Source organism: Ascaphus truei, chromosome 2 (genome assembly GCF_040206685.1).
Source record: "Ascaphus truei isolate aAscTru1 chromosome 2, aAscTru1.hap1, whole genome shotgun sequence".
NCBI lineage: Eukaryota > Metazoa > Chordata > Amphibia > Anura > Ascaphidae > Ascaphus > Ascaphus truei.
Genome location: NC_134484.1, coordinates 455,797,248 through 455,823,361, shown reverse-complemented (window position 1 = coordinate 455,823,361; position 26,114 = coordinate 455,797,248). Strand labels below are relative to the sequence as shown.

General features: G+C 38.5%; 1 protein-coding gene across 14 annotated transcripts in view; it reads right to left on the bottom strand.

The window, feature by feature from the left end:
* The window catches only part of LOC142487903 (vasoactive intestinal polypeptide receptor-like), a 313,067-nt gene that overhangs the window by 36,836 nt on the left and 250,117 nt on the right, over positions 1–26,114 (bottom strand). For all 14 annotated transcript variants that reach the window (XM_075587972.1, XM_075587977.1, XM_075587976.1 and 11 more), the window contains one exon: positions 23,674–23,806. In XM_075587972.1, the coding sequence (XP_075444087.1) occupies positions 23,674–23,806 (133 nt within the window). The remainder of the gene's footprint in view (positions 1–23,673; positions 23,807–26,114) is intronic.

Genomic DNA, 26,114 nt, shown 5'->3' with positions numbered 1-26,114 from the left:
TACATAGTCAGCTTAATGAAGTGACTGAACTATCTGTTAAAGATCAATTCAAAGTATTAGAGAGGTTATTACTTACCGAAGGTAAACACTGGCTTGAGACAAAAACCCTACAGAGCTATATAGATGTAGGAAGGATACCAAGAGGACTAAGGTTCTCTAAAAGCCCTACCTTCGGTAAAGATAACAAAAAAATTATGCAAGAGTGGAACAGAATCAAAGATGAGTGCTCCATGGACCTCATGAGGTTAATAATCTATGAGAGGAACCATAATGTTAAGGATTTAGAAAAAGAGATTTTAAAAGCAATAAAGATACTAGAACCATTAGTAATTGACACCGATTGCTCAGAAATTGAGCATGATCTCAAGGTTAAACTAGAATATGAAGAAGATGAACTTTTTAAACGAAACACAGTAAGTTTTTAAAGGACAAATTAGATTACCAGCATGGTAGAAAGAGAGACTGGGCAAAAAAGGACTGAGGTAAAGTAGTAGGGAATGAATATATCCCCCATAAAAGAGATAGAGGGGAATCTGCTCACTCTAAGAATAGGCAGCAAGATTATCATACTTATGAACAAAGGAGAGGAAGTAAAACTCGTAAGAATGAGGGTTTGGCAAGAGATCGGTCTAGCTCTAACTATGAGAAGGGATATCATAACCCTAATTATAAAGGGAAGAACTACATTGAAGGTTTTAGGTATGGATCAAGACCACAGGTCCCTCAAAAGGCTTATGCTTATGATAAAAATGAATCCCATTCACAACCATCTAAATACTCTCCCAGACATTCTTCCAGCTACTCACCCTAACGCCTAGTCAGACCTGAATCTAGGCCAGCATCACCTTCTTTTTTAGAATTAGTGAGAACAAGATTAGAGAAGGGGAAAACAGTGAAAGATATACAAAATACCCCCCAGGAGAAAAGGAAGAAAAGGGTAACCTCAGACGAGGAACAAGAGGAGGGACCAGAGCCCAAAAAAAGAGAATACTCGTGGGAAAGAACTCCCTAGTGAGTAATGGGGTTTTTAACCTCTCCTCTACTATTTTGACAAGCGATCAACTGAATATACTTGGAAGGGGTTTGAGTTTTTCTAGATCTTGTGGACCAAACTCCTTCCAGTTGTTCAAAGATCTTCATAAATTTACCCGTAACATCACCCTAAAAAGACACTTTCTTAAACAAGATAGGGATCATATTTCTGATGAGGCTGCGACTAGTCCTATTACTAACTCTGATTCAGAACTAGATATTAAGCATACAATATTCAAACCACAGTCCAAGTTTTATCCCGCACATTCCAAGGGTCACCATATAGACACCTTTTTTAATATGGTCACTAATGATTTTAATGTTTTGGCACGTAATTTCAAGTCAGGAGATATAAGACAATCTCAGTGCGAGTGAATCCCTAGCGCTTAAAATCCTGAAAGATAACAAAAGCCTTATTATAAGACAGGCAGATAAGGCTGGGGGCGTAGTAGTACAAAACAGATGTGACTACGAGAAAGAAGCACTGAGACTCCTGAATGACATATCGTTTTATGCCAAATTGTCTAAGGATCCCACAACGGAATATTTGAAAGATTTTAAAGCAATGTTAGACAATGCAGTTTCTTTGTCTATTATTACTGCAACAGAGTTTGCTTTCGTATTCTCTGAATTTCCCAAGATCCCGATATTCTATCATCTGCCTAAGATGCATAAGGCCCTAGTGGATCCACCTGGGCGCCCAATAGTATCGGGTATCCAATCGATGACAGCTAACTTAAGTCAATATGTAGATTTGTTCTCCAGCCATACGTGGGCAAATTAACATCTTATTTGAAAGACTCGACTGCAGTTCTAAATTTGTTTAATGGGTTCAAATGGAAAAGCTCCTATTTATGGATTACGTGTGACCTTAAAGCCCTCTACACGCACATACCCCATCAAAAGGGGATGGATGCTGTGAGTTCCTTTTTGGAAGCAGATCTCCAGTTGCACCCATTGAATAGGGAATTCATCCTCCAGTCAATAGGCTTCATATTGAAGCATAACTATTTCTTGTTTTTATCCAACTTCTACCTGCAGGTTTGCGGAACTGCCATGGGGACAAGATTTGCCCCCAGTTTCGCAAATCTATACGTGGGACAGTGGGAGTCACATGTCATCGCGCCAAACAAACCCTACAACAGGAATGTCGTAGTATGGAGACGCTATATAGACGACATCCTGTGTGTGTGGGATGGCGACCATGAGTCAGCTAATGCATTTATAGCCCATCTTAATGTAAACGACTATAATCTTGCGTTCACACATAAGGTTAATGCAGCTCAGGTCGACTTCCTGGATCTGAGACTCACGGCCCTAGCGGATGGAACTGTAGAGACAGAGACCTTCTTTAGGAGGTTGATACCAACAATCTGTTGATGGCAAATAGTAATCATAAAAACTTATGGAAAAATAATATACCAGGAGGACAATTTGTTAGACTCAGACGTAACTGCAGCAATATAGATGTATTTAATGTTCAGGCTACTAAACTATTTCATAGGTTTAGAGAGAGAGGATACCCTAGGGAACTGCTTGAGAAAGAGATTGAGAGGGTACACAGTATGGATCGTAGTGGCATGCTAATTCAAAGTGGATCCAGAGATAGGAGAAATAAAGAACAGACAACAAACAGCGATATTCTTAATGTGGCTTTTATTACGGATTTTAACTCTGTGCATAGGGATATAGAAAAAGTCTTTACAAAACATTGGGGCATCTTGTGCAATGATCCAATTCTGGGGTCACATTTGAGCACGAAACCACGATTTATCTATAGGAGAGAAAAAAAACCTAAAAAATGTGCTAGCACCGAGTGATATATATCAAACTGCGGATTCATCCTTTCAAAGGAGTTGGTTAGGCTCTAATCCTAAGGGTAATCATATTTGTGGAAAGTGCTCCATTTGCAAATACTTACACCCAGATAGGAACAGGTTTGCTTCTAAGATTAATAATGACATTTTTCCCATTGATGATTTTATTTTATGTACGTCATCATATATTGTATACCTGTTGGAATGTGCGTGCGGATATCAATATGTCGGTAGGACTAAGTGCAGCCTTAAAGTTCGAATACAAGAACATGTCAGAAATATTAGGAATGGCTTTGACAAGCATAGTGTGTCTAGGCACTTCCTTTCTCACCATAATAAAGATCCCTCAAGTTTGACCTTTAAGGGGATTCAACAGATTCCTATCAATAGGAGAGGTGGAGATAGGGTTAAAATATTATCTTCAAAAGAAACGTACTGGATACATAAATTAGATACGATGTCCCCTAAAGGGTTAAATGAAGATGTTGACATCTGGGCACTTTATTAATTACTATAGTCCTTTTTAATCTAGTACGTGGATCTCCTTTCTTTTTAACTCATGCTGATAATGTTTTGTCAATTTTTTAATATACTAATCATGTGTTTCTTTTATTACAGAATTCTTTTTAATTTATTTATGATGTTTTTATATGCTAGGATGTATTTTAAGTTTCATTGTTAAATAAAGGTGTTGTTTAACTGGTGTCTTCATTTCCCAAGTCTCTCTCACTAGCACAGTACCCAGGTGACTGATTGGCTATTTTTTCAATTGACTAACCAATGGGATGTGTTTGTGAGGTATATAGTATCTCTGGGAAATGCTAAATTTATTCCCTGATGAAGTAGTTGTGACTACGAAACATGTAGGATGTAATTGGTCCAAGTGTTTTATTGCTACTCTATCCTATGTGTGCAATTTGGGCACTTTAGAGACTTTTTTCCGCTTTTGCTGTGTACTTTTGAAATCGCCACTGTGACGTCACTTCACAGATAGTTCACCCCTGCTTGTGGCTGCACTAAACGGAGAGCTCTGCGAACAACCCAGGTCCTCACTGACCAATCCGGGGACCCTCCCAGTGCGTCTGCAGGCTGCAGATTGCTCGATCCGTCTGGAGCCCAGCTGACCAGAGGGGAGTTTCCCACAGAGACGGTGACCGAATGCAGAGGTGTTCCTAGGAAGGAAAAGCATCGCAGCTGCTGTCCCAGACGCCTGCCAAGGGAAACATACTCCTGACTCCTGTATGAGCGGCCGCCGAGTGTTAACTTGTGTGTTTAACACACTCAATGTTTATGTCCTAATACCTTGATGTACGCAGAATATTTATCCCCTATTTTAATATACACTTGTTACTTTCATACTTCACTATTTGCGTTGTGCGCTGTTTTTTTGTCTCCATATCTTCAGTGTTTGGGGGGTGCCGAGCCACCCCCTGTTTAATAGCAGCAGACGCTTTCTACATCACATTACACGGTTATGTAAAAAAAAAATATTTTTTCACATTGTGGTTTTTTTGTGGTTTTACCAGTTGAGTAAAAATTAGAAGGGTATATGTTAATACACATTGTATCACTGATTATATTAGAGGTTTATTAGTTGCGCACGATATATTTTGTTTAACATTTACAATTGCCCCTGCTGTTTTGTAATTTTGATGATAAAAAGTAGTAGTCGTCAAAGCTTTTGATAGCAAACTAATGAAACATTAGAAGCTTGTCCATCACACAGCTGTTTTTAAAGTCTATTAAAACCTGGTGGAATGATGGATCCAATCGTTTAAAGAGTGTCATGGCCCACCAAACTAGTTAAATTACAACAATACAAATAAGCCCACATGTCCTGCTATTCCATGATAAGTTAATTGTTGTGCTTTTCAGGTAGTTTCAGTGAGATTTTGGGATCATGTTCCCCTGATCGAAAGAGACAGTTAAATAATGCTGTCTAGCCATGACTCATTTTATTAACAGTACAAAAGAAGGAATGCAATAGAATCAATATTGTGAAGCGGGAGATGCTACGACTAGGCATCTGCATTCCCATTCATCAGTCAGAGTACAGCACATCTACAATGCCTTGCAAGATACGCTGCTGACTGAAGATTCATCATTGATGAACTTTTAATGTTATGAAAAGTTCCAAAGTAAAACAAATTGCTGTACGTCTGCAAACAGGTTCATTTCCTTGTGCAATTCTATGGGACCTATTTATTAAATGACCCTTTCTCTACCATAACAGCTGTATAGAGCTTTTCTCCCCTGACATATTTACACCATTGGAAATCTTTGCTTTTGTATTTGAAAATGTCACCATTTTTTGCCACATTTTTAAATGTCGGTTCAAATCTTTTGTTTCAAATCTTTTTACGAACTGTACCATTTTTCATGATTTATTTTCATTCTTATTTTTTCGTTATCATGCAGGGTGTTTCTCTCTCGTTGGAAAACAGTAGTATGATGTACAGAGAAAGGGGGTTTATAGGGTCTCACGTGGGGTGAGGGGGTAAGCCTGTCCTGCTGGCCTCTCTCTCCCCTCCTTTGTTTACTGCTGCACTGCTCTCAACCATTTCCGCAGTGTGATATCTTACTGCTCAGTCAGGCCTATATTCAGTAAACAGTGCTAGGCTTTAGCTTGGTCTGTTACAGTAGGTTAGGGCATGCTAAAGATTGCACCCTTTAGTGAATATAGCTTGTTTTATAGTAGCCGCGTCTGTGAATGCGCACGCGCGAGTGCTACAGCTCGTGCACGTGAAACACGTTTTGTGTGTATAGAGTTCAGTGCTGTGAGCGACAGATGGGCGTGACTATGATGCGCATGGGTAGGCCATGACGTCACACCCTGATTCACACACACAGCCACAACAACCCTGCATCCAAAATGGCTGAAACTGTTAATGAAATGCTCCTATTTCTTAAGAAAAATATATGCATGAAAGGGTCTTGAATATATAGGGACAATAGCATCCTTTAAATGAAATAGCCCTGAATATATTTAATAGCTGCTTATATATATATATATATATATATATATATATATATATATATATATATATATATATATATATATATATATATATATATATATATATATAGAAAAAAGGAAAGAGAAAGAAACAGGCGCACACCTAGTGCATTACCACAATAAAAATGTATTGAATGAACATAAAATCTTACAAATGCCCACTCACAAAAGTACAGCAAATATAGGCGTGTATGAGATAGGCTCTCATGTGCCATGCAGCTCAATCACCAGCGTCCGCAATCAATTGCGTCATCACGTGGATCAACTCCGTGAAACCGGAACCGGAAGAGGGGTCCTTCGCCTTCAGTGTTCCATCGTATTGGCCCCTCCAGGAAACAGACACCTCCAGTGTAGCAAATGTATGAGGTTGTAAGCCGGGAGAGCAGCACACGGGAGCCAAAGTTCTACAGTCAACCTGCAACAGTGCTCGTGGGCAAATGGCGGCCAGAATCTAGCCACGCCCTACGCGTTTCGTCATCAAATGACGACTTCTTCAGGGGCTCCCCTTCAAGCATAAGTCCTTAGTATTTATAGGGAGGTAACCAGCAATTTAGCCAATAAAGGATTATTGAATTATAGCAGTCAATTTGATCAATTACACATATATATATATATACAATTTGAATAGAACAATTATACAGTATATATGAATGTGACTACACGAATAGTAGATATTGTGAGGACCCCATTGATATTTGAGGAGTGATGTACAAACTCTGAAATAAAGCAACATTGCTGATGTTATAAATGTAAATAATGAGTGGATAATCACAGGATTAATCAACAAACAAACAGCACTAGAAAATGCATCATGATTGAATTATTGGAAATTATTTCAAGTCAAACAATCTAAAGAATATATTAGAAACTAACTCATTGGATTATAATATATATATCAAATGATATATTTGATATGGTCAGATCTATATCACTTAATTGTTGATGACATCTCAAACAAGGAGATCACTAATTGAATGACACATAGTATAAATAATTGTTTATAAAACTACTTAGAGAACAACATAAATTGGTAATATCTAATTTAAACCAATGACACCCGATACATTGATCAATAATTACCACCAGAATAATTAACTACTTTGTCACCAGGATATTTACCCATTGTTTGAATGCCAGTATGGAGTCAGAGGAGGCAAAATAGATGGATCCAAAGCAACGACAGAGAAAAGGAAGCGATGGTGACTTGAATTGTGATTAAATGAGTGCATAAAACTATTATAAAAATTATGTGTAGGTACTGTGATCTAATAAATATATATATTATGTGTTGTGTAAATAATTGTGAATATTAGTGTATAATGCATGATTAAGTGTATGTGAATAAATTTGGGGTAAACATAAATTAAATAAATAAATGAAAAAATAAACCAAAATAAATATGAATTGGATAAATAATGAAGGTGAAAAAATATATATATGAAAAATAAAATAAAATAAAATTTAAAAATAAAAGTAAAAATAAAAATAAAATAAAAATAAAAATAAGTATGAAAAAATAAAAGTAAGTATAAAGAAATATAAAATATAAAATAAAAATAAAAAATATAAAAAATAATAATAAAAATAAATAATAATAATAATAATAAAAATAAAAATAAATAAATAAATAATAAAAATAGATATTGTCCATTTGTGGAAGTGAATCGTAACAAACACGAAAACTGACCGTAACCCTAGATAAATTAATTGAACCACAATGACCAGACAGAAGACCATAGCCCAGAGGGAATGCTAAGCATTCAATCCAGACCTCTGGAGAACACCCATTGGAGGTGTTCAAACTATGGTACTAATGTCAATATGGTCATTGTGTCCCTTGGGATGAGTGGTATCCAAAATATACATCCAGTAAGTTTCTCGGGTACATAGCTTTTGAAAGCGATCACCTCCCATATAGGAGGGGGGGATGAACTCGATTCCCATAACAGAAAGGGATTTGGGATCTTTGTTATGACTAGTACAAAAATGACGGGAGAGGCTGTGTGTTTGACACCCATTTATAATATTTCGCCGGTGCTCCAAGAACCGTGTACTAAGAGCTCTAGATGTACGGCCTATATATTGTGTGCCACATTCACATGAAATGAGGTACACAACATATTCTGTTAGACAGTTTATATGGTCTTTTATTTCATATGATGTACCATTTGAGTGTGATGTAAACTTATTAGATTTTGTCAAGTGTTTACAGGTGAGACACCGGCCTCTTCCACAGCTAACGTTTCCCACCCTTAGAGACATATTTTGATTAGTAATCTTTTTGGTTTTGAGTTTACTTGGTGCCAGCAATGTTTTAATGCTCCTCGCTTTTCTGAACACAGTTGGAGCATATTCAGGTACTAGATGGCCAATAACAGGATCATTGCGTATTATTTTCCAGTGACAATTTAAAATATTTCTAATTTGGTGAGCAGACTGATTAAATTGTGTGATAAATTTTGGTGCATTATTTGATTTGTATTCCTTTTTTCTACTTGCACACAATGATTCAGATTTATTTTTTGATTGTTCCAAAAGTGTATCTCTTTTAATAAGACCTGCATCCTGAAATGCTTTATTAACAACAGAGGCATCATATCCCTTCTCCAAAAACTTCTTTGATAGATCTCTCCCCTGTGATGTAAAGTCAGAGTCCTCTGAGCAGTTATGCCTAATTCTGTAGAACTGGCTTTTAGGCACGTTGTTTAGCCACTTTTTATAGTGGTTGCTACCATAATGTAAATAGCTATTGGCTGACACTGATTTGAAGTGTGTTCTTGTTTGAATCTGATTTTCTGTGCCAATAAATAGTTCCAAATCCAAAAAGACAATGGTGCTAGGATGTACAGTATGTGTAAATTTAAGTCTGGTTTACTATGGCCGTTTCATAGATGATATTATTTTCATTTGGGATGGTGATAGGGATATCCTGGAGGAGATTCTGTCATCCTTTAACATTAATGAGATGGGCCTTAAATTTACACATACTGTACATCCTAGCACCATTGTCTTTTTGGATTTGGAACTATTTATTGGCACAGAAAATCAGATTCAAACAAAAACACACTTCAAATCAGTGTCAGCCAATAGCTATTTACATTATGGTAGCAACCACTATAAAAAGTGGCTAAACAACGTGCCTAAAAGCCAGTTCTACAGAATTAGGCGTAACTGCTCAGAGGACTCTGACTTTACATCACAGGGGAGAGATCTATCGAAGAAGTTTTTGGAGAAGGGATATGATGCCTCTGTTGTTAATAAAGCATTTCAGGATGCAGGTCTTATTAAAAGAGATACACTTTTGGAACAATCAAAAAATAAATCTGAATCATTGTGTGCAAGTAGAAAAAAGGAATACAAATCAAATAATGCACCAAAATTTATCACACAATTTAATCAGTCTGCTCACCAAATTAGAAATATTTTAAATTGTCACTGGAAAATAATACGCAATGATCCTGTTATTGGCCATCTAGTACCTGAATATGCTCCAACTGTGTTCAGAAAAGCGAGGAGCATTAAAACATTGCTGGCACCAAGTAAACTCAAAACCAAAAAGATTACGAATCAAAATATGGCTCTAAGGGTGGGAAACGTTAGCTTTGGAAGAGGCCGGTGTCTCACCTGTAAACACTTGACAAAATCTAATAAGTTTACATCACACTCAAATGGTACATCATGTGAAATAATAGACCATATAAACTGTCTAACAGAATATGTTGTGTACCTCATTTCATGTGAATGTGGCACACAATATATAGGCCGTACATCTAGAGCTCTTAGTACACGGTTCTTGGAGCACCGGCGAAATATTATAAATGGGTGTCAAACACACAGCCTCTCCCGTCATTTTTGTACTAGTCATAACAAAGATCCCAAATCCCTTTCTGTTATGGGAATCGAGTTCATCCCCCCCTCCTATATGGGAGGTGATCGCTTTCAAAAGCTATGTACCCGAGAAACTTACTGGATGTATATTTTGGATACCACTCATCCCAAGGGACACAATGACCATATTGACATTAGTGCCATAGTTTGAACACCTCCAATGGGTGTTCTCCAGAGGTCTGGATTGAATGCTTAGCATTCCCTCTGGGCTATGGTCATCTGTCTGGTCATTGTGGTTCAATTAATTTATCTAGGGTTACGGTCAGTTTTCGTGTTTGTTACGATTCACTTCCACAAATGGTCAATATCTATTTTTATTATTTATTTATTTATTTTTATTTTTATTATTATTATTATTATTTATTTTTATTATTATTTTTTATTATTTTATATATATTTTTTTTTTTATTTTATATTTTTTTATACTTACTTTTATTTTTTCATACTTATTTTTATTTTTATTTTATTTTTATTTTTACTTTTATTTTATTTTATTTTTCATATATATATTTTTTCACCTTCATTATTTATCCAATTCATATTTATTTTGGTTTATTTTTTCATTTATTTATTTAATTTATGTTTACCCCAAATTTATTCACATACACTTAATCATGCATTATACACTAATATTCACAATTATTTACACAACACATAATATATATATTTATTAGATCACAGTACCTACACATAATTTTTATAATAGTTTTATGCACTCATTTAATCACAATTCAAGTCACCATCGCTTCCTTTTCTCTGTCGTTGCTTTGGATCCATCTATTTTGCCTCCTCTGACTCCATACTGGCATTCAAACAATGGGTAAATATCCTGGTGACAAAGTAGTTAATTATTCTGGTGGTAATTATTGATCAATGTATCGGGTGTCATTGGTTTAAATTAGATATTACCAATTTATGTTGTTCTCTAAGTAGTTTTATAAATAATTATTTATACTATGTGTCATTCAATTAGTGATCTCCTTGTTTGAGATGTCATCAACAATTAAGTGATATAGATCTGACCATATCAAATATATCATTTGATATATATATTATAATCCAATGAGTTAGTTTCTAATATATTCTTTAGATTGTTTGACTTGAAATAATTTCCAATAATTCAATCATGATGCATTTTCTAGTGCTGTTTGTTTGTTGATTAATCCTGTGATTATCCACTCATTATTTACATTTATAACATCAGCAATGTTGCTTTATTTCAGAGTTTGTACATCACTCCTCAAATATCAATGGGGTCCTCACAATATCTACTATTCGTGTAGTCACATTCATATATACTGTATAATTGTTCTATTCAAATTGTATATATATATATATATGTGTAATTGATCAAATTCACTGCTATAATTCAATAATCCTTTATTGGCTAAATTGCTGGTTACCTCCCTATAAATACTAAGGACTTATGCTTGAAGGGGAGCCCCTGAAGAAGTCGTCATTTGATGACGAAACGCGTAGGGCGTGGCTAGATTCTGGCCGCCATTTGCCCACGAGCACTGTTGCAGGTTGACTGTAGAACTTTGGCTCCCGTGTGCTGCTCTCCCGGCTTACAACCTCATACATTTGCTACACTGGAGGTGTCTGTTTCCTGGAGGGGCCAATACGATGGAACACTGAAGGCGAAGGACCCCTCTTCCGGTTCCGGTTTCACGGAGTTGATCCACGTGACGACGCCATTGATTGCGGACGGACGCTGGTGATTGAGCTGCATGGCACATGAGAGCCTATCTCATACACGCCTATATTTGCTGTACTTTTGTGAGTGGGCATTTGTAAGATTTTATGTTCATTCAATACATTTTTATTGTGGTAATGCACTAGGTGTGCGCCTGTTTCTTTCTCTTTCCTTTTTTCTAGATATCATTAGGGACTGGTGATCCCTTTGAAACGGGCTGCAAGAAACCAAAGACATTGCCACTGGAACAGGACTTTATGTATTGAAGGTTTTTTATTACATTTTTATATTTTTTGACAATTTTTTTCTATTTTTTACTTATTAAATATACTTCTTAGATTTTTATTTTTATTTTTTCTTTAGGGTTTATTGTCAGGAGATTGTATTGCTATTGTATTTTTAAAGTTCTATCATAGTGTATTAGCCTACTCTAGCTGCCCCTTCAAGCCTATCCAATTAGCTACTGTCTCTCCTATTATTATCTATAATTAACTGGGTTATTTAGCGGCGCTACTTCATATTGTTTATTTGTTATATATATATATATATATATATATATATATATATATATATATATTTTTTTTAAACGGCCTCAGCAGGGCTCTCAGAGTGGTGGCGGGTTGAGGAAAGTTTTAGACAGTAAAATTGCCTCACCTTTGGTGGGCAGATTGTACCCTGATGGATGAATCTTCTCAGGAGTTTGGATACTGCAGGATACACACACACACACACACACACACACACATACACACACACACACACACACACACACACACACACACACACACACACACACACACACACACACACACACACACACACACACATATACACACACACACAACTTGCCAATGAAATTGCAGCCTCACTCTGATTGGGTAATAGAGTGGGACTTCAAGCGGCAGCAGCGCGATAAGACTCTATTCAGAGTTTTTCCTCCGATCTGCCGGCTCAATGCTCACTGCCGTGCGTGCGCGCGGCCGAACTACATAAAGTCAGGCTTTAACACAGCCAATTATAAGTGCCGCGCGTGCGTACAGCGGAGCAAGCGCACACACTATATTACGGGCCTAAGTATCACACTGCGGAAATGGGAATATGGGCCTTAATGGGACAATCCCTCCTCGAACCAAAGTGAACAAATGCCTGTGAAATGTTAAAAGGTAACATCTAGGTGATGTAATTTTTCAGAAAATCTGAAACCTGCAGTATAAGAATTTTTAAACAAGTTAGCTAGTAAAAATGGTAAACTGACACTTGGGAGGGCGTTGATTTCCTCTGGCTGCTCCGATATGTCTAATGTCACTGTATGTTCAGCAAGAGCTGCCACAGCCTGAACCCCCTCTCTCCCACTCCGCATATCTTTAAGGACTCTCTGATAAGGACAGGGTGGAATAACACTTGACAAACACTTCCCTAGTGAGAGGCCCTTAAGAAATGCAACTCGTAATTAGATTTGTTTGGGGAAGCCAATTAGACTGTAAAAGTCTTTACAAATGGTTGTTTTCTGGCAGGCTACAGTATGTGGGATTGCACTGAGTTTGACTAAAAGAAGATACTGTAGTTCAGATAAGGGTCTGAGAGAAAATGATTTGGACTAGAGGACAAGGAAAGCAAACTGGAGAGAGAAAGGGAAAAACAATGCACACACAAGCGCACCACAGATTAGTTCCCCTCATTTGGGGTTTTAAATCATGTATCTTAGAACTCCCATAGTGGAAGTTAGTTAGACCCAGTTTTGATTTAACTTGTGTTTTATTGTGCTTCACTGAAGCTTTTTTGGCACAGTATCCCCTTTTGTGGGAGTAGCCATTTATGTATTATTTGATCTTTGATTTTTTTGTGTTTATGTTGTCCATTTGACCTGATAGTAAATATTAAATATTATTTTTAATAATCCGTGGTGCGCTTGTGTGTGCATTGTTTTTCTCTGTCTTTTGGAGAACTCTCTATGGAGTTCTCCATTCTTAGGAGAAGATGAGAAGAGGCTCCTAGCACCGACAGCTGCAAACGGTTTAGATCTGATTTTAGAAGACAGCACAAGTGCATAAACCTTATTTGTGACTGGAGAGAGACAGGCCTTGAATTTGTTCCTGAAAGATAGACATTTCACAGTCCAGGAAAACGTATAAATGCATTTATGAAAAACGTTACCAGGAAAAATATACATTGAGAGTTAACTCTCATTTTCAAGTTTATCCTGGCCACAAAATAAAGTTGACAGCATTACAAGTTACAGTTACCAATATGTTTAAAGTAGGAAACTGTGGAAGTTTTGAAGGAACTTAGACAGGAGGTGGATTATAGAGACTCCAGTAAATTGTTCCAGAAGTGGGGTGATCGGTATGAGAAGGAAAGAGCGACCAGATTCTTTATTGAACCTTGGGACTATAAGCAGAGTTCTGGAGGCGGATCTAAGGAGATAAGTGCAGTGTACAGTGGGGGTGAGACGCCTGCTCAGATAATTGAGTAACTTATCCAGAAAGTATTTGAAGATAAGACAGGAAAGATGTTTGTTGCATCTGGACTAAAGGGTTAGCCAACCGAGTTCAATTAACATATCACAATGGTGTGTGTGTAAGTTACATAGTAAGACAAAAACAGCATATTAATTTGCTCAGAATGTCGTTTGCTGAGGTGAATTTGGGGCGCTAAACCATACACTAAATCCCCATAATCAATAATTGGCATTAGCATCTGCTGTGTAATGCGCTTTGGCAGGAACCTGAACTGGTACTGTACGGTATATCATAATACCACAACAAACACATCACAGGGGATAATGATATTCACGTGATCTTATCTTTTTGAACATATACTGTAGAGTTTAGAATGTAAAAAATTTACTAAAAACAACTTAATGGACATTAGCTATTCAACATGAGACGTTAGGAAAACTAACAGTAACTGGTTTTTATAGCTGGCACATTCTGATTTTGCTATAATCTAGCATATGTTACAATTTAGTACTGGTTCAGAAAGATACTAGGGGGTATTTTTTATCAGAGTATCAACTGGATCTCTTTTTTTTTAATAAACCCAGTGCAGCCCTTCATACCGTTTTTTTTACCTAGTGTTGCAGACAAGATATTTCGATAAATAGCACCCAGATTTGATGTGGATGTTGAGAAAATGTCCTGGAGTGTGTAAGACCACAAAGACTCAATTTTCAAATCATGCATACAGCAGATATCAAACAGGTTTATGCCGATAGGCATAATTAATAATCAGAACTGATTTCATGTGGGGCATCTTTTTTTTGTCTCTGACATATTTGTCATATTTATGTACTGCCTTAAGCTGCTACAGTATATTACTGAACGTTAAAATGCAGCTTTCTTTTTTGGAAGTCAATTCATTTCACCTATCAATTTGGAGTGACACCTACCTACATAGAATCATTACTAGAGAGTCTGTGACATAACTATTGCGGCCAAATAATGTTCAATCTGCCAGATCGAACCTGCAAATAAAAGAAACCAGCCTGCAAATTATATTCAGCTTCAGATGTTTATGCAATATTGCAAATCACACATAAGAAAGCCATTGTTTAACTACATATAAGAAGCGCACAGTGGCCCGGGAGTCATTCAGTTGAGATACGGGACATTGCGTCCAATCTGGTGGTAACTACTATTCAAGTCAACAGCAGTTACTGCAAGATTGGGCGTGATGTCCCGGATCGCGGCTTCATGCCTCCATGCCTATGATTTATCATTCTAGGACAGTCTGGTGGTAAATGCTAGATAATAAAGGTGCAGATAAGTTAATTGTACCAATATAATTTGCATACCATAAAGAATAATAAATCAGGTGTTCTTGAAATAGTCACTGGATATGGTAATAATTATATTTAATTATATAATTGTTCTAATATATCTCTCAGTGTACACATTTTACAGTCACAAAGAGTTGATTTTTTGCCGCATTCATTAAGAATTATCTATGCATAAAATTGCACTGTTTGGAATTTCCTTTGCATGCGCTTTTTTCCCAATGTGCTGCAATACTGCCCGGAAACATGAAAACACCTCTAGCTAAAGACCCTACTTTGCCTACCTAAGGGAGGCACCATTTGGTTTATTATAGTTATGAACGGGTTGAAGTACAATTTTTTAAGTTTGGTATAATGTGCCTTTGAGACACTTTTATTGCAGATCTGGAAATCTTACAGGGCCATAGTTTAGTCTCGTGTCTAAGGATGTATTCAAATACATAGCCATATGATAAAAGAAATCACATATTTCTTTGCTCAAATGCTAAATGGCCCCAAAACAGCATTCAACGTGCAATAAAAATTGTTTGCCGCATTCATTAAGAATTATCTATGCATAAAATTGCACTGTTTGGCATTTCCTTTGCATGCGCTTTTTTCCCAATGTGCTGCAATACTGCCCGGAAACATGAAAACACCTCTAGCTAAAGACCCTACTTTGCCTACCTAAGGGAAGCACCATTTAAGGCAGTGGTTTTCTGGGCAACACCATGTAATTTTGCGAGTTTGCTTCATTTGCATAGAAAACTTGCATAGTGCACGGAAATGCAACGCCGGAACAAATCAGGACAAAAAACATGGTTGGGAAATGCAATAAGGGCTAAATGAATACAGATGCAAATCTGGCCATAAACAACTCCCTTATCACAGTTTATTGAATAGGACCTAAGGAGAACAAATTCACACTATGGAAAGTGTAAGAGCCCAACTTTCACCCCCAGCTCTCTGGATCATTGCATAGGATCTACTGTAAAGCACGGGAACCCCCTCAGATTCCTCTCATCCCCAACCCCAGCATGTTTCCACAGTACGCGAAGAAATGCTGACTCCTGTACTACAGCAATGATATATATATATATATTGCCATAATGATATAAGGGGTACCTCTAGTTTCAGCCCCCAAGGCATTGGAGCACTTGTGGCAAATACAAGTTCTGTCTGGCAGAATTATTCATGAAGGATCTTCAGTGCAGTTTGAAAAGCTAAAGGTATTTGTAGAGGGCACATTAGATATGACATTGGTTATGTTTTAGGAGCACTCCTGTGATTTGCAGATAACACAGGGGAGAAAGCTTGCACAGTTACTGCTCAGAGTGCAGCTGCTAACAGATCAGCCCCTTTCTCTGTCACTACAATCCACTTCCAACTTGTCATGTGGTTACAATGTTGTATACTTACAGGTACAAAAGCAGGATAGGGCATTGCTCATAAATTAAATGCTATGTTTATGTAGCACCGAACCCGTTCTACCTCCGGCTGTGTGCAGGAACGGGGGGAGACTGCAGGAGGACCCGGGTGGCACAGAGAGGCTGCAGCTGTATCGGGAGCTCCGGGGCAGTTCAGCACTACAGGTGGTGGCCATCTTTGTTAAGGGCGCATGTGCATTGAAGCCTCACGCATGCGCAGTGCCTAGGGCAGTATGGTTGCCGTTTGGAAGGCTCCGCACTGGACTACAAGTCCCAGCGGATCCAGGGGCTGCTTCACACGTGTGGCCCGACAGCCAATAGGGCTCCTAGATGCACGGCAGGCAAATAGATACAACTGGCATGCTCAGGAGACTACGCCAGTCATGAGCAGGATGCCAATAAGACAGGTAGTGACTCAGGTGCCAGTGGCCCTGAGATTAGGCCAGATCTCTCCAATATGCCCCAGCTAGGCCCCGACTCCCATCAGGTTGTGGCTGCTGTAGGGAAAGCCCATAGCTAGGGACACTTCCCCCAGTAGTTGCTGATAGTGAAGTTACACTCACTAGACATGACCCAGGCATACACCTTATCAGAGACTCTTAAAAGGGACACACTCCAACAAGGGCCCCCTCAGAGGTGGACCGGACGCCTGAGGATCTGCGCGTGGCGTGCGACACATTCGGCCCGGCGTACTCTTAGCCAAGGCGGCCTGGTTTGGACTAAGACCAGGAAGGTATCTTCACAACGTGCACCAATGACCATACACTCTGTGAGAGCGCTACCACACACTTTGGGCTGGCCTTGCTGCTGTGAACATCAAGGGGTGGTTCAGTGACCAGGGCACCTCAGTACTTTGGGGGAACCTCTCAGGTGGTGGGCTTACACTGTGGGGTTACTGTGTGGGTGCGGCCTTGTATAGCCTTGTTATTACCAACGTTATCAGTTATATGCCAGTAAATATAAGTTAGCCATACTGTGTGTGTGTATTCTTATCTGTTACTGGCGGTTCGTGTGAGACGTTATCCTACTGCGTTATTTATTTATAAAATATTTTACCAGGAAGTAATACATTGAGAGTTACCTCTCGTTTTCAAGTATGTCCTGGGCAAAGAGTAAAACAAATACTAATACGTTAGGATCTCTCTCAGGTGGAGGCACTGCGTACAATGAACATGATCACCCCAGGCTCCCAGTGGCGGAGGATCAGGCCTCCTGTACGCCAGACAGGTTATCAGCACGCGTAGTCTCTTTAGTCAGGGGGAAAGAGGGCTAAATTTAGAAAGTGTTTGCACAAAATAGTTAGTTCTATTCATGGTGAGAGTGGTGTTGAAGTTTAAGCAAATAAAGGCAATTTATTGAACAGTGGCAAGCTGAGTGATGCCAGAATGACCTAAGAATGCCTGTTCCCTTATTGATTTAAAGTTTACAGTATGCAGCATGTTATCCTGCATCAGTGTTATTCAGTGTGGCCATTAACCGGCCCTTCTGTGTGATTCCTATCTTTAATCATAATACATGGGGTGGTTTATATGAAATGTTAAGTCATACTGTAGGCGGTAGCCTGGGTGCTACATTATGCAAATGTAACAGCATGATTGAAGCCACAGGGCACCAGCTATGCAAACATCAACCAAAGCAACCAATTAGATATAGGTGTCTTGTATAGATAGATAGATAGATAGATAGATAGATAGATAGATAGATAGATAGATAGATAGATAGATAGATAGATAGATAGATAGATACTGTAGATAGATACTGTAGATAGATACTGTAGATAGATACGATAGATAGATACGATAGATAGATAGATAGATAGATAGATAGATAGATAGATAGATAGATAGATAGATAGATAGATAGATAGATAGATAGATAGATAGATAGATAGATAGATAGATAGATAGATAGATAGATAGATACCGTACCATACATACACAAAATAAAAAAAGAACAAACAGGTTGAATGAAATCTCTGGGGATGTTTCTAATGTGATTCAGGCGCGGGTACACATGCGGGGTTGTGACAATTGAACTTAATGTGTTTTTTTTTTGTGTGCCAAATTTGAGCTGTAGGATCTGCATGGGTGTGGAGCAGGGAAACTAGGATCATGTTAACAATTACCTGGCATGCGGCACTAGCACTTTGTTTCAGGGGTACAGGTACAAAATACCGGCCCATAGTTGGGATGTTTTGTTAGTACAGTATTCTTGCACCTGGATACTTATATTAATCTAATTGTCCCTGAAGGGTAGTGTGCCAGTGCTCTACCCATTTTTCTCTCCACAGTGCAGGTTTGGAGTTACAGATGTAGAGATTGCAGTGGGCAGTCTAGACCCTGGGAACAACCTCAATCCAATTGGTGGTTCCAGGTGGTACATGGGAACAGAGAGTTGAGTTGTAGTTATTGCATGGCAAGGACAGTGAGCATTACAGAAATAAGAGGAGAAGCTTATAGAAAGATATTTGGTTGCGGCAGCAGGAGAACGGGCATTACTCAGTACAGCAGGTAGTTTATTGTCATCATGGGCAGCATAGAAGCTATTTATTGCACAGGCAGTTTAAGGGGTGCGTGGATACAAGGGAGTCCTGGTAAGAACAGACTTGCCAGGGATTATCATGGGTTTTTCCCACTCTTAGCAGCCTTTTTGAGTGACAAGGGAGGTGGCGGGATCAGGCCTGTGTTTGTCCAATCCTGGGCTCAGACCTGCTACCTTCTTCCATTGTACTTAAAGAGCTGCACTGCTAAATTTAGTCAGTTGTCTCTACCACTGAGAGAGACAGGTACTCACTCAGAAGTGCATATTGGCTGGGCACTTACTGTCTCCTCCCCTAGGGGAGTGAGTAGTGATACCATACCTTTTACTCTATTAGGGAGTCAGGGAAGAGCAAGGACTGCTGCGGGGGCACTAGACCCGCAGTGGATGTCCAGGGAACATCCTGAGGGTGAAGCCCTGAAGTGTACTGTGCAGTGTGTGATCTGACGCATGTGCAAAAGATGTAGCCGCAGCAAGGGCATGTGCAGCAGCCGGTGCTTTCACTAAAAATCTTTTTAATTATCTCATAGGATAAATATAATAAAAAAAAATTACCACTGAAAGACAGATCTGTATTAACATTTAAGCATGTACAGTACAGATGCCGCGGCCATTATTCGAACAAATCGCGAAATAGATTTCGAGATTTCCCCATAATCCGCACAAATGTTGCCGGGGCAGACTATAATAGCCCATCGGATTAACACAGCAGGGGTCCCTGCTGTGTGAGTCCTACCGGGGTCTGCCTTTCTGTAAAAGACGCGCAGTAAGAGGCTGAATCAGTCACTCTAACTGCGCGCCTCTCACAGGCTATCGTGGAGGTTTAATTTAATTTTAAACATTACAGTAATGTAGCAGGGGGTCTCCGGAGCTGAACCACATTGATTTCAAGTCCGGGGACACCCTGCTTCCCGAGATAGAGGCCCCTGGTATGGGGTGCCGGTATCTCCTATGCATGTAAATGTCTCGCTTCACGTGATCGGGACATTTCAATGCATAGGAGATACCGGCACCCCATACAGAAAGGCAGACCCCGGTAGGACCCGCACAGTAGGGACTCCAGCTGTGTTAACCCGATGGGCCTTTATGTCTGCAGTGGCAAAACTTGTGAATATATCGACAACTACACGTGGCACAATGCAAAATGTACCCAGGTAAATGTCCGGATAACGGCCGCAGCATCTGTAGCTTAAATGACAGAAGTGTTGAGAATTGCAGATCGCTTAACATAACTATAATACACCAGTGCTGTTAAAGTCTATGCATAAAACTCCCATCTGTTTTCATTTACAAAATGAGATCTGATTTACACTGTAGATGCTGTGTGAAATCACACAACAATAATTTGTTAAAATTCACACCGGTGGAGACGCGTTATAATGATGACAGGTGCAATAACATTGATTATATCTGTAGTTAAGTACTAGACGATCATCAAAAACACTGAACTTTAGCTTATGTAACATTCAGCAAAATAGTGTTTGTTATTTATTGTGATTGATGAGTATCTGATGAAATCTTACTGCTGGTTTTAGAGCTTTTTCCTTCCTTGTATAGTTAAACTATTGAATCACTTTTCAGTTAATGCACAAATTACAGTAACATTAACTAAAAGCAAGAAGCTCAGATCAGCGATTGGTCCATGGGTGTTAAAATTGTAACTTACATCCTACTTTGACCAAACTTGCAGTATTTTCATTTTGATTTATTACTTTTCTACTCTCCTACATCAGAAAAACCCCTTGAGAAAAGCCTCTGGGATAGAAATAAATATCTTGGATCAGAAATGTATGACATCAAATATAGATCAAACGCCGCCAGCTGTTCATTTCAGCTCTCCTTCAAATTATTTCATTTATAACTAATCTTTTTTTCCTGCTAAACAAGTGAACAAGTTGAAAGAAAATCCTCTCAATTCCAAGCCACAATACTGTAGAAGAGAGCTGGTTAAAGAGGTAGACTTCTGTATACCATTTTCAGTAAGTATTTCAGGTTATTCAGTTGGTCCCAGGAGGACATCCTGAGATTGTAAGTAGATATGTGTGAAACTATCCAATACACAGTCACATTTGTAGTGTTTTTTCCCCTCCAATTTTGCATCCATGCGAAAAATGTAGCCAAGCCTCAAAGGGCAAGAAATGTCCCGATATGTCTTACATGTTGTTGCTTTGCAAACTATCAGTGAAATATCCCAAGACACGAGTTCAGCAACAGTATGTCAGCCTACAGTCAGACATGGGGAGTGCCAATGTGCCAGAAGCTGCAACCTACAATAAGTACTCGGTGCCATCTCATACAGTACCTTCAATGTTAGACTTCTTGCAAATAAATAATGTGTTCATGTTACTAGTATACATTTTTGTATGATGAAATATTGCATATGTGTGCATATATATATATATATATATATATATATATATGTTGTGAATCAAATTATTATCACTGTTTTAAAAACTGTACATGCTTATGTCCAACAGGCAGTAGCCTAATAAATATTGTTCTGCTAATAATTTGAGAAAAGAGCCTCTATTCCTGGTTTTTTTTCACATTCTACTTTGGATTTGGTTTTGTCTATTTTAGAGGCTGCACATGTCTCTTATTATCAGATTCCTAAACTTCCTTGCTGATTTGTACTGGTTTTATTAGTTCTTTATTTATTTATTTATTTTTGGACATCATCATTGTTTGTTTTCACATTCACTCCTTAGTACATCTATATTAATAATTATTCACATTTATATCTGGATTTATCGCTGTTACTTTTTCTTTTTGTATATACGTGTATATATATATATATATAACATTCCAATAGACACTGTTTATAGTATAGCTTTTGCTTGCTTCATTCATTGTAACATCGCCGGAAGAAGAGATCAGTGTATCTCGAAAGCTCGCACAAATAAAAGCATTTCGTTAGCCACAGAACAGTATCATCTATTTATTTTTTGATTATTGAAGCTCAGCTAACACGGTACTGATACCTATACATATATATATATGGAAGAAAAGAGAGAAAAAAACAGGTGCACACCTAGTGCATTAAAGTATAACAATAAGTTTATGGAACATTAAAAACAGACAAATGCCCACTCACAAGTGTAACGGTAATATATGCAGTTATGAGATAGGCCCTCATAAGCCAGTGGTAGCGTCCGGATCAGCAATGGTGTCCTCTCCTACACACACGTTGCGCGGTCTCCTTCAACCGGAAGTGACGTCCACCCGGTCTGGTGCCCCGCAAAAGGAAGTCCCTCCGGGAACCCGAGCCTTCGCCTGCCTGCTTCTGGCTGATGCACCACCAGGGGAAACAGAGATGTGTCCGCTCTTCTGTTTGGCTTAGCCTCTCACAGCCTGCGTTCGTCTTAGTCCGTGATAAAGTTCTCAGTGGGAAAGTGCCTCCTCTGCCTTAGCCACGCCCTACGCGTTTCGTCATCTATGATGACTTCATCAGGGGATACCCATTGGTTCTAACCCCACAGTATTTATAACAAGGTTAATTTGCATACACAATTAGAATAATTGAAACAATTAAAACATTAGTTACATAATTTAAACCAGTCCATTGGTTCAAATTTTGATGCTACACTAATCGCAATGGACAGGTTATGAGGACCACACTGTATTTGCAGAGAAATAAGATATAGCTCATGTGATATTAAATGTGTATATATATTTATACTTCAATTGATATACCTATTCGGACAGTAATTGAAAGGAATTAAATATATTGGAACAACATATGATAATAAACAAATTTACGTATTTAAATAAAAATAAAAATGAATTTAATAATAACAATCTTTTGTGTCTAAATTCGAATAACAATTATATATTAACAGTATTTTAACAAAAATAGTTAGCAGTGTTTTACAAAATTTAATTAAGAAGTCTCAAGAATTGGAGAGTACTGATGACAATTAATACTAACTACCCAATTAACCCCTTACATCATTGGTCAGCAACTAATTTGCTACAAAATATATCCAAACCAGGTTTAAGGTAACATATGTATACCTGTTGTTGATCCATTAGTGATAAAGTTTCATATCTTCTCAGTTTTGAAGAAATGGTAGATAATAATTGATTAATGTTTGCACAATTTTAATTTCTTCTATAATTGTAACGTGGATCAACTTTTGCACAAATTCATTGCCAGTTTATATCCATCATGTAACACAGTCACATTTTAGGATTAAATAGCAACTGTACAAATTGGGGTGCAGTCAGAAATGTGCAATCTAATCCCTGTGTTAATATCAAACAGCGCTCCTGTATTATGTTACCAAATAACAAGAGGTAGGGAATTAAAATGATAATTTAAAGTCTGAAATATTTCATTTCTCTCCCCACTATTGATGCAGAAACGTACATTATTCTTTGACAAAAGAATCCATGAAAAAGATTTTCTAATCAACTTTAAATGTTCCTTATCTTCTCCATGTTACAAAAGAGGCTGGAAAAAATTAACAATAGAAGACTGCAAAATGTAATTAGAATTTACTTACTGAGCCCACAAAGCAGTGATCAGACTCCCCATTTTCGAAGAGAACAATATCCTTAATAAACACAGCAACAGCTCTCATTATAAACGACATGAAGAGATGCATATGGATGTAATTCCGGGTGCAGTGCAGCTTTCTGTTAGAAATAGAATAAAGGAAACATAACTTAAAGAGTATTACCTCTATTCAACCATAATATACGTCGGGTTCATTTGTGGGAATTACAATTATAAAAGCTCAGTGCTTATATTCTACAGTCGCTGATACCATATACAACAGCAGGCAAAATATATTGTTAATCCTTAATCCAGGGGTTCTCAGCAACAGTCCTCACGACCCCCCAACAGGTCAGGTTTTAAGGATATCCCTGCTTCAGCACCAGTGGCACAGAAGGATAGAAGATACTGATTGAGTCATCTGTGCTCAAGCAGGGACTGCATGAGCCACCAGTGCTGAAGTAGGGATATCCTGAAAACCTGATGTGTTTGGGGGTGTTGAGGTTGAGGACTGTAGATGAAAACCCCGGCCTTAATCCAGTAGTCCGATGTTTGTATTGTTTGGAAGAAATGCACTTTGTTTGTTAAAACAAAAATAAAGCTAGAGGTTCTTCATTTTCAAGGGCACATTAGCTTGAAAATGGAAGCTCCTTTAGGAACTATTATCTTTAATCGATGACTAAAGACATGAATAGACTGTAGAAACAAAATGACTAATTTCTTACATAGCCAATTGTTCAGTAAATCACCTAGGAATATGTAGGGAAATACAAATCTTCCCTGTCCTGTTTCCATAGGTCACCGTAATAAGAACCATTCATGATAAAGGTCAAAAAAGATAATGTTTTATGTTTTTTTGTAACTTTACAACTAGCATAAAGTCAAATGACAGGTTAGTGTTAATAATTTATTCTGAATTGTCTGCCTCTTTCTGTAATGTTTATAACCTGTGCTCACCAGTGATATACTATAGTCCACAAGCCCTTTGTAGCCTATGGCAGGGGTTTCTCAACTCCTGTCCTCAAGATGCACCCAACAGGTCAGGTTTTCAGGATTTCCCTGCTTCAGCACAGGTGGCTCAAGCAGTCCTTGCTTCCGCTCAGATGGCTCAATCAGTGGCTCAGTCTTTGACTGAGCCACCTGTGCTGAAGCAGTGATATCTTAAAAACCTGACCTTTTGGGGGCGTCTTGAGGATTGGCGTTAAGAACACCGACCTTAAACATAATAAATGTGTTGCTTCAAAGTGGTTTCTGCATATATTGCTAAAGAGAAGATTTTCATTAATCATATCAAGGTAGAAAAAAACGGGTGATATAATACTACAGGGAAAATATTATTTAATGTACTGCAAACATGTATTTCTTTATCTTTTTCTTTTTTACTTAGTCATCTGTGAATTTATTCCGTTTCTTACAACCTTTACATAACACGTACGGGTATTATTAAAAGAAACATAAAATGTACAAAGCATAGAATTACAGTCTAATGAGTCACCAAAGTATATTGCCATATAAGATGGAAACGTTCAAAGCTTATACAGCAGCAACAATACATGCAAAACAAAGCATGTAATAAACCCTCAGTGAAAGGGTTAAGTCAGTGGTTTTAAAATCTCCCTTGCTCATTAGACCACATGCAACCCGTCTCGTTCACAAGCACCACGCTCACCGTCCTTACATGCACAAACCCACCACGCTCACCGTCCTTACACGCACAAACCCACCACGCTCACCGTCCTTACACGCACAAACCCACCACACTCACCCTCCTTACACGCACAAACGCACCACACTCCCCTTCTTCTTACACGCGTCCATAGTGCAGGATACGGCACGAGCTATGTAGCTTGCGCAGAAACAAACACTAGGACGCCAATGCATATGTGCATAGTGCGTGCGCTACAGGGAGAGCGGCGCTTCGCAATACAAACAAGTTTGTATTTCAAGCGTGACGCCGGGTTACACAGAGAGAGCGGGAGCTAGCGCATTCTACTACGGACTGGGCCTTATTCTCAACACACTCCACATTCTCTTCCCTCTCCCCCTTGTCACATAGCACACATCACCTTTCTCTATCACGTACTCCACACTCAGATAAGGAATGCTGTGTTATGCATTTCCACTCGCTCCCATGTGCCGGGCTGAGATAGGAAAGGGAGTAGAGGCGGATCACAGCATCTCAGTCTCCAGACAGCACAGACACGCCAACTATGCAGCTGACAGAGCGTTTCCCCTGGGGGGCACGGCAGAGGGGATTCGGCACCCCAGGGTACCAAGGCACTCTGGTTGAGAAACACTGGTTGAAGGAAATACTACTTTTTGCATAACTCTTTTATAGGTGTCCATAGTCTACTTACATTAGCTGTATCCTTTTCTTCTGAAAGAATGCAACATTAGGTTACTAAATAGCATGTGTTGCTGAACCATTGGTTATAGCTAATTTATATA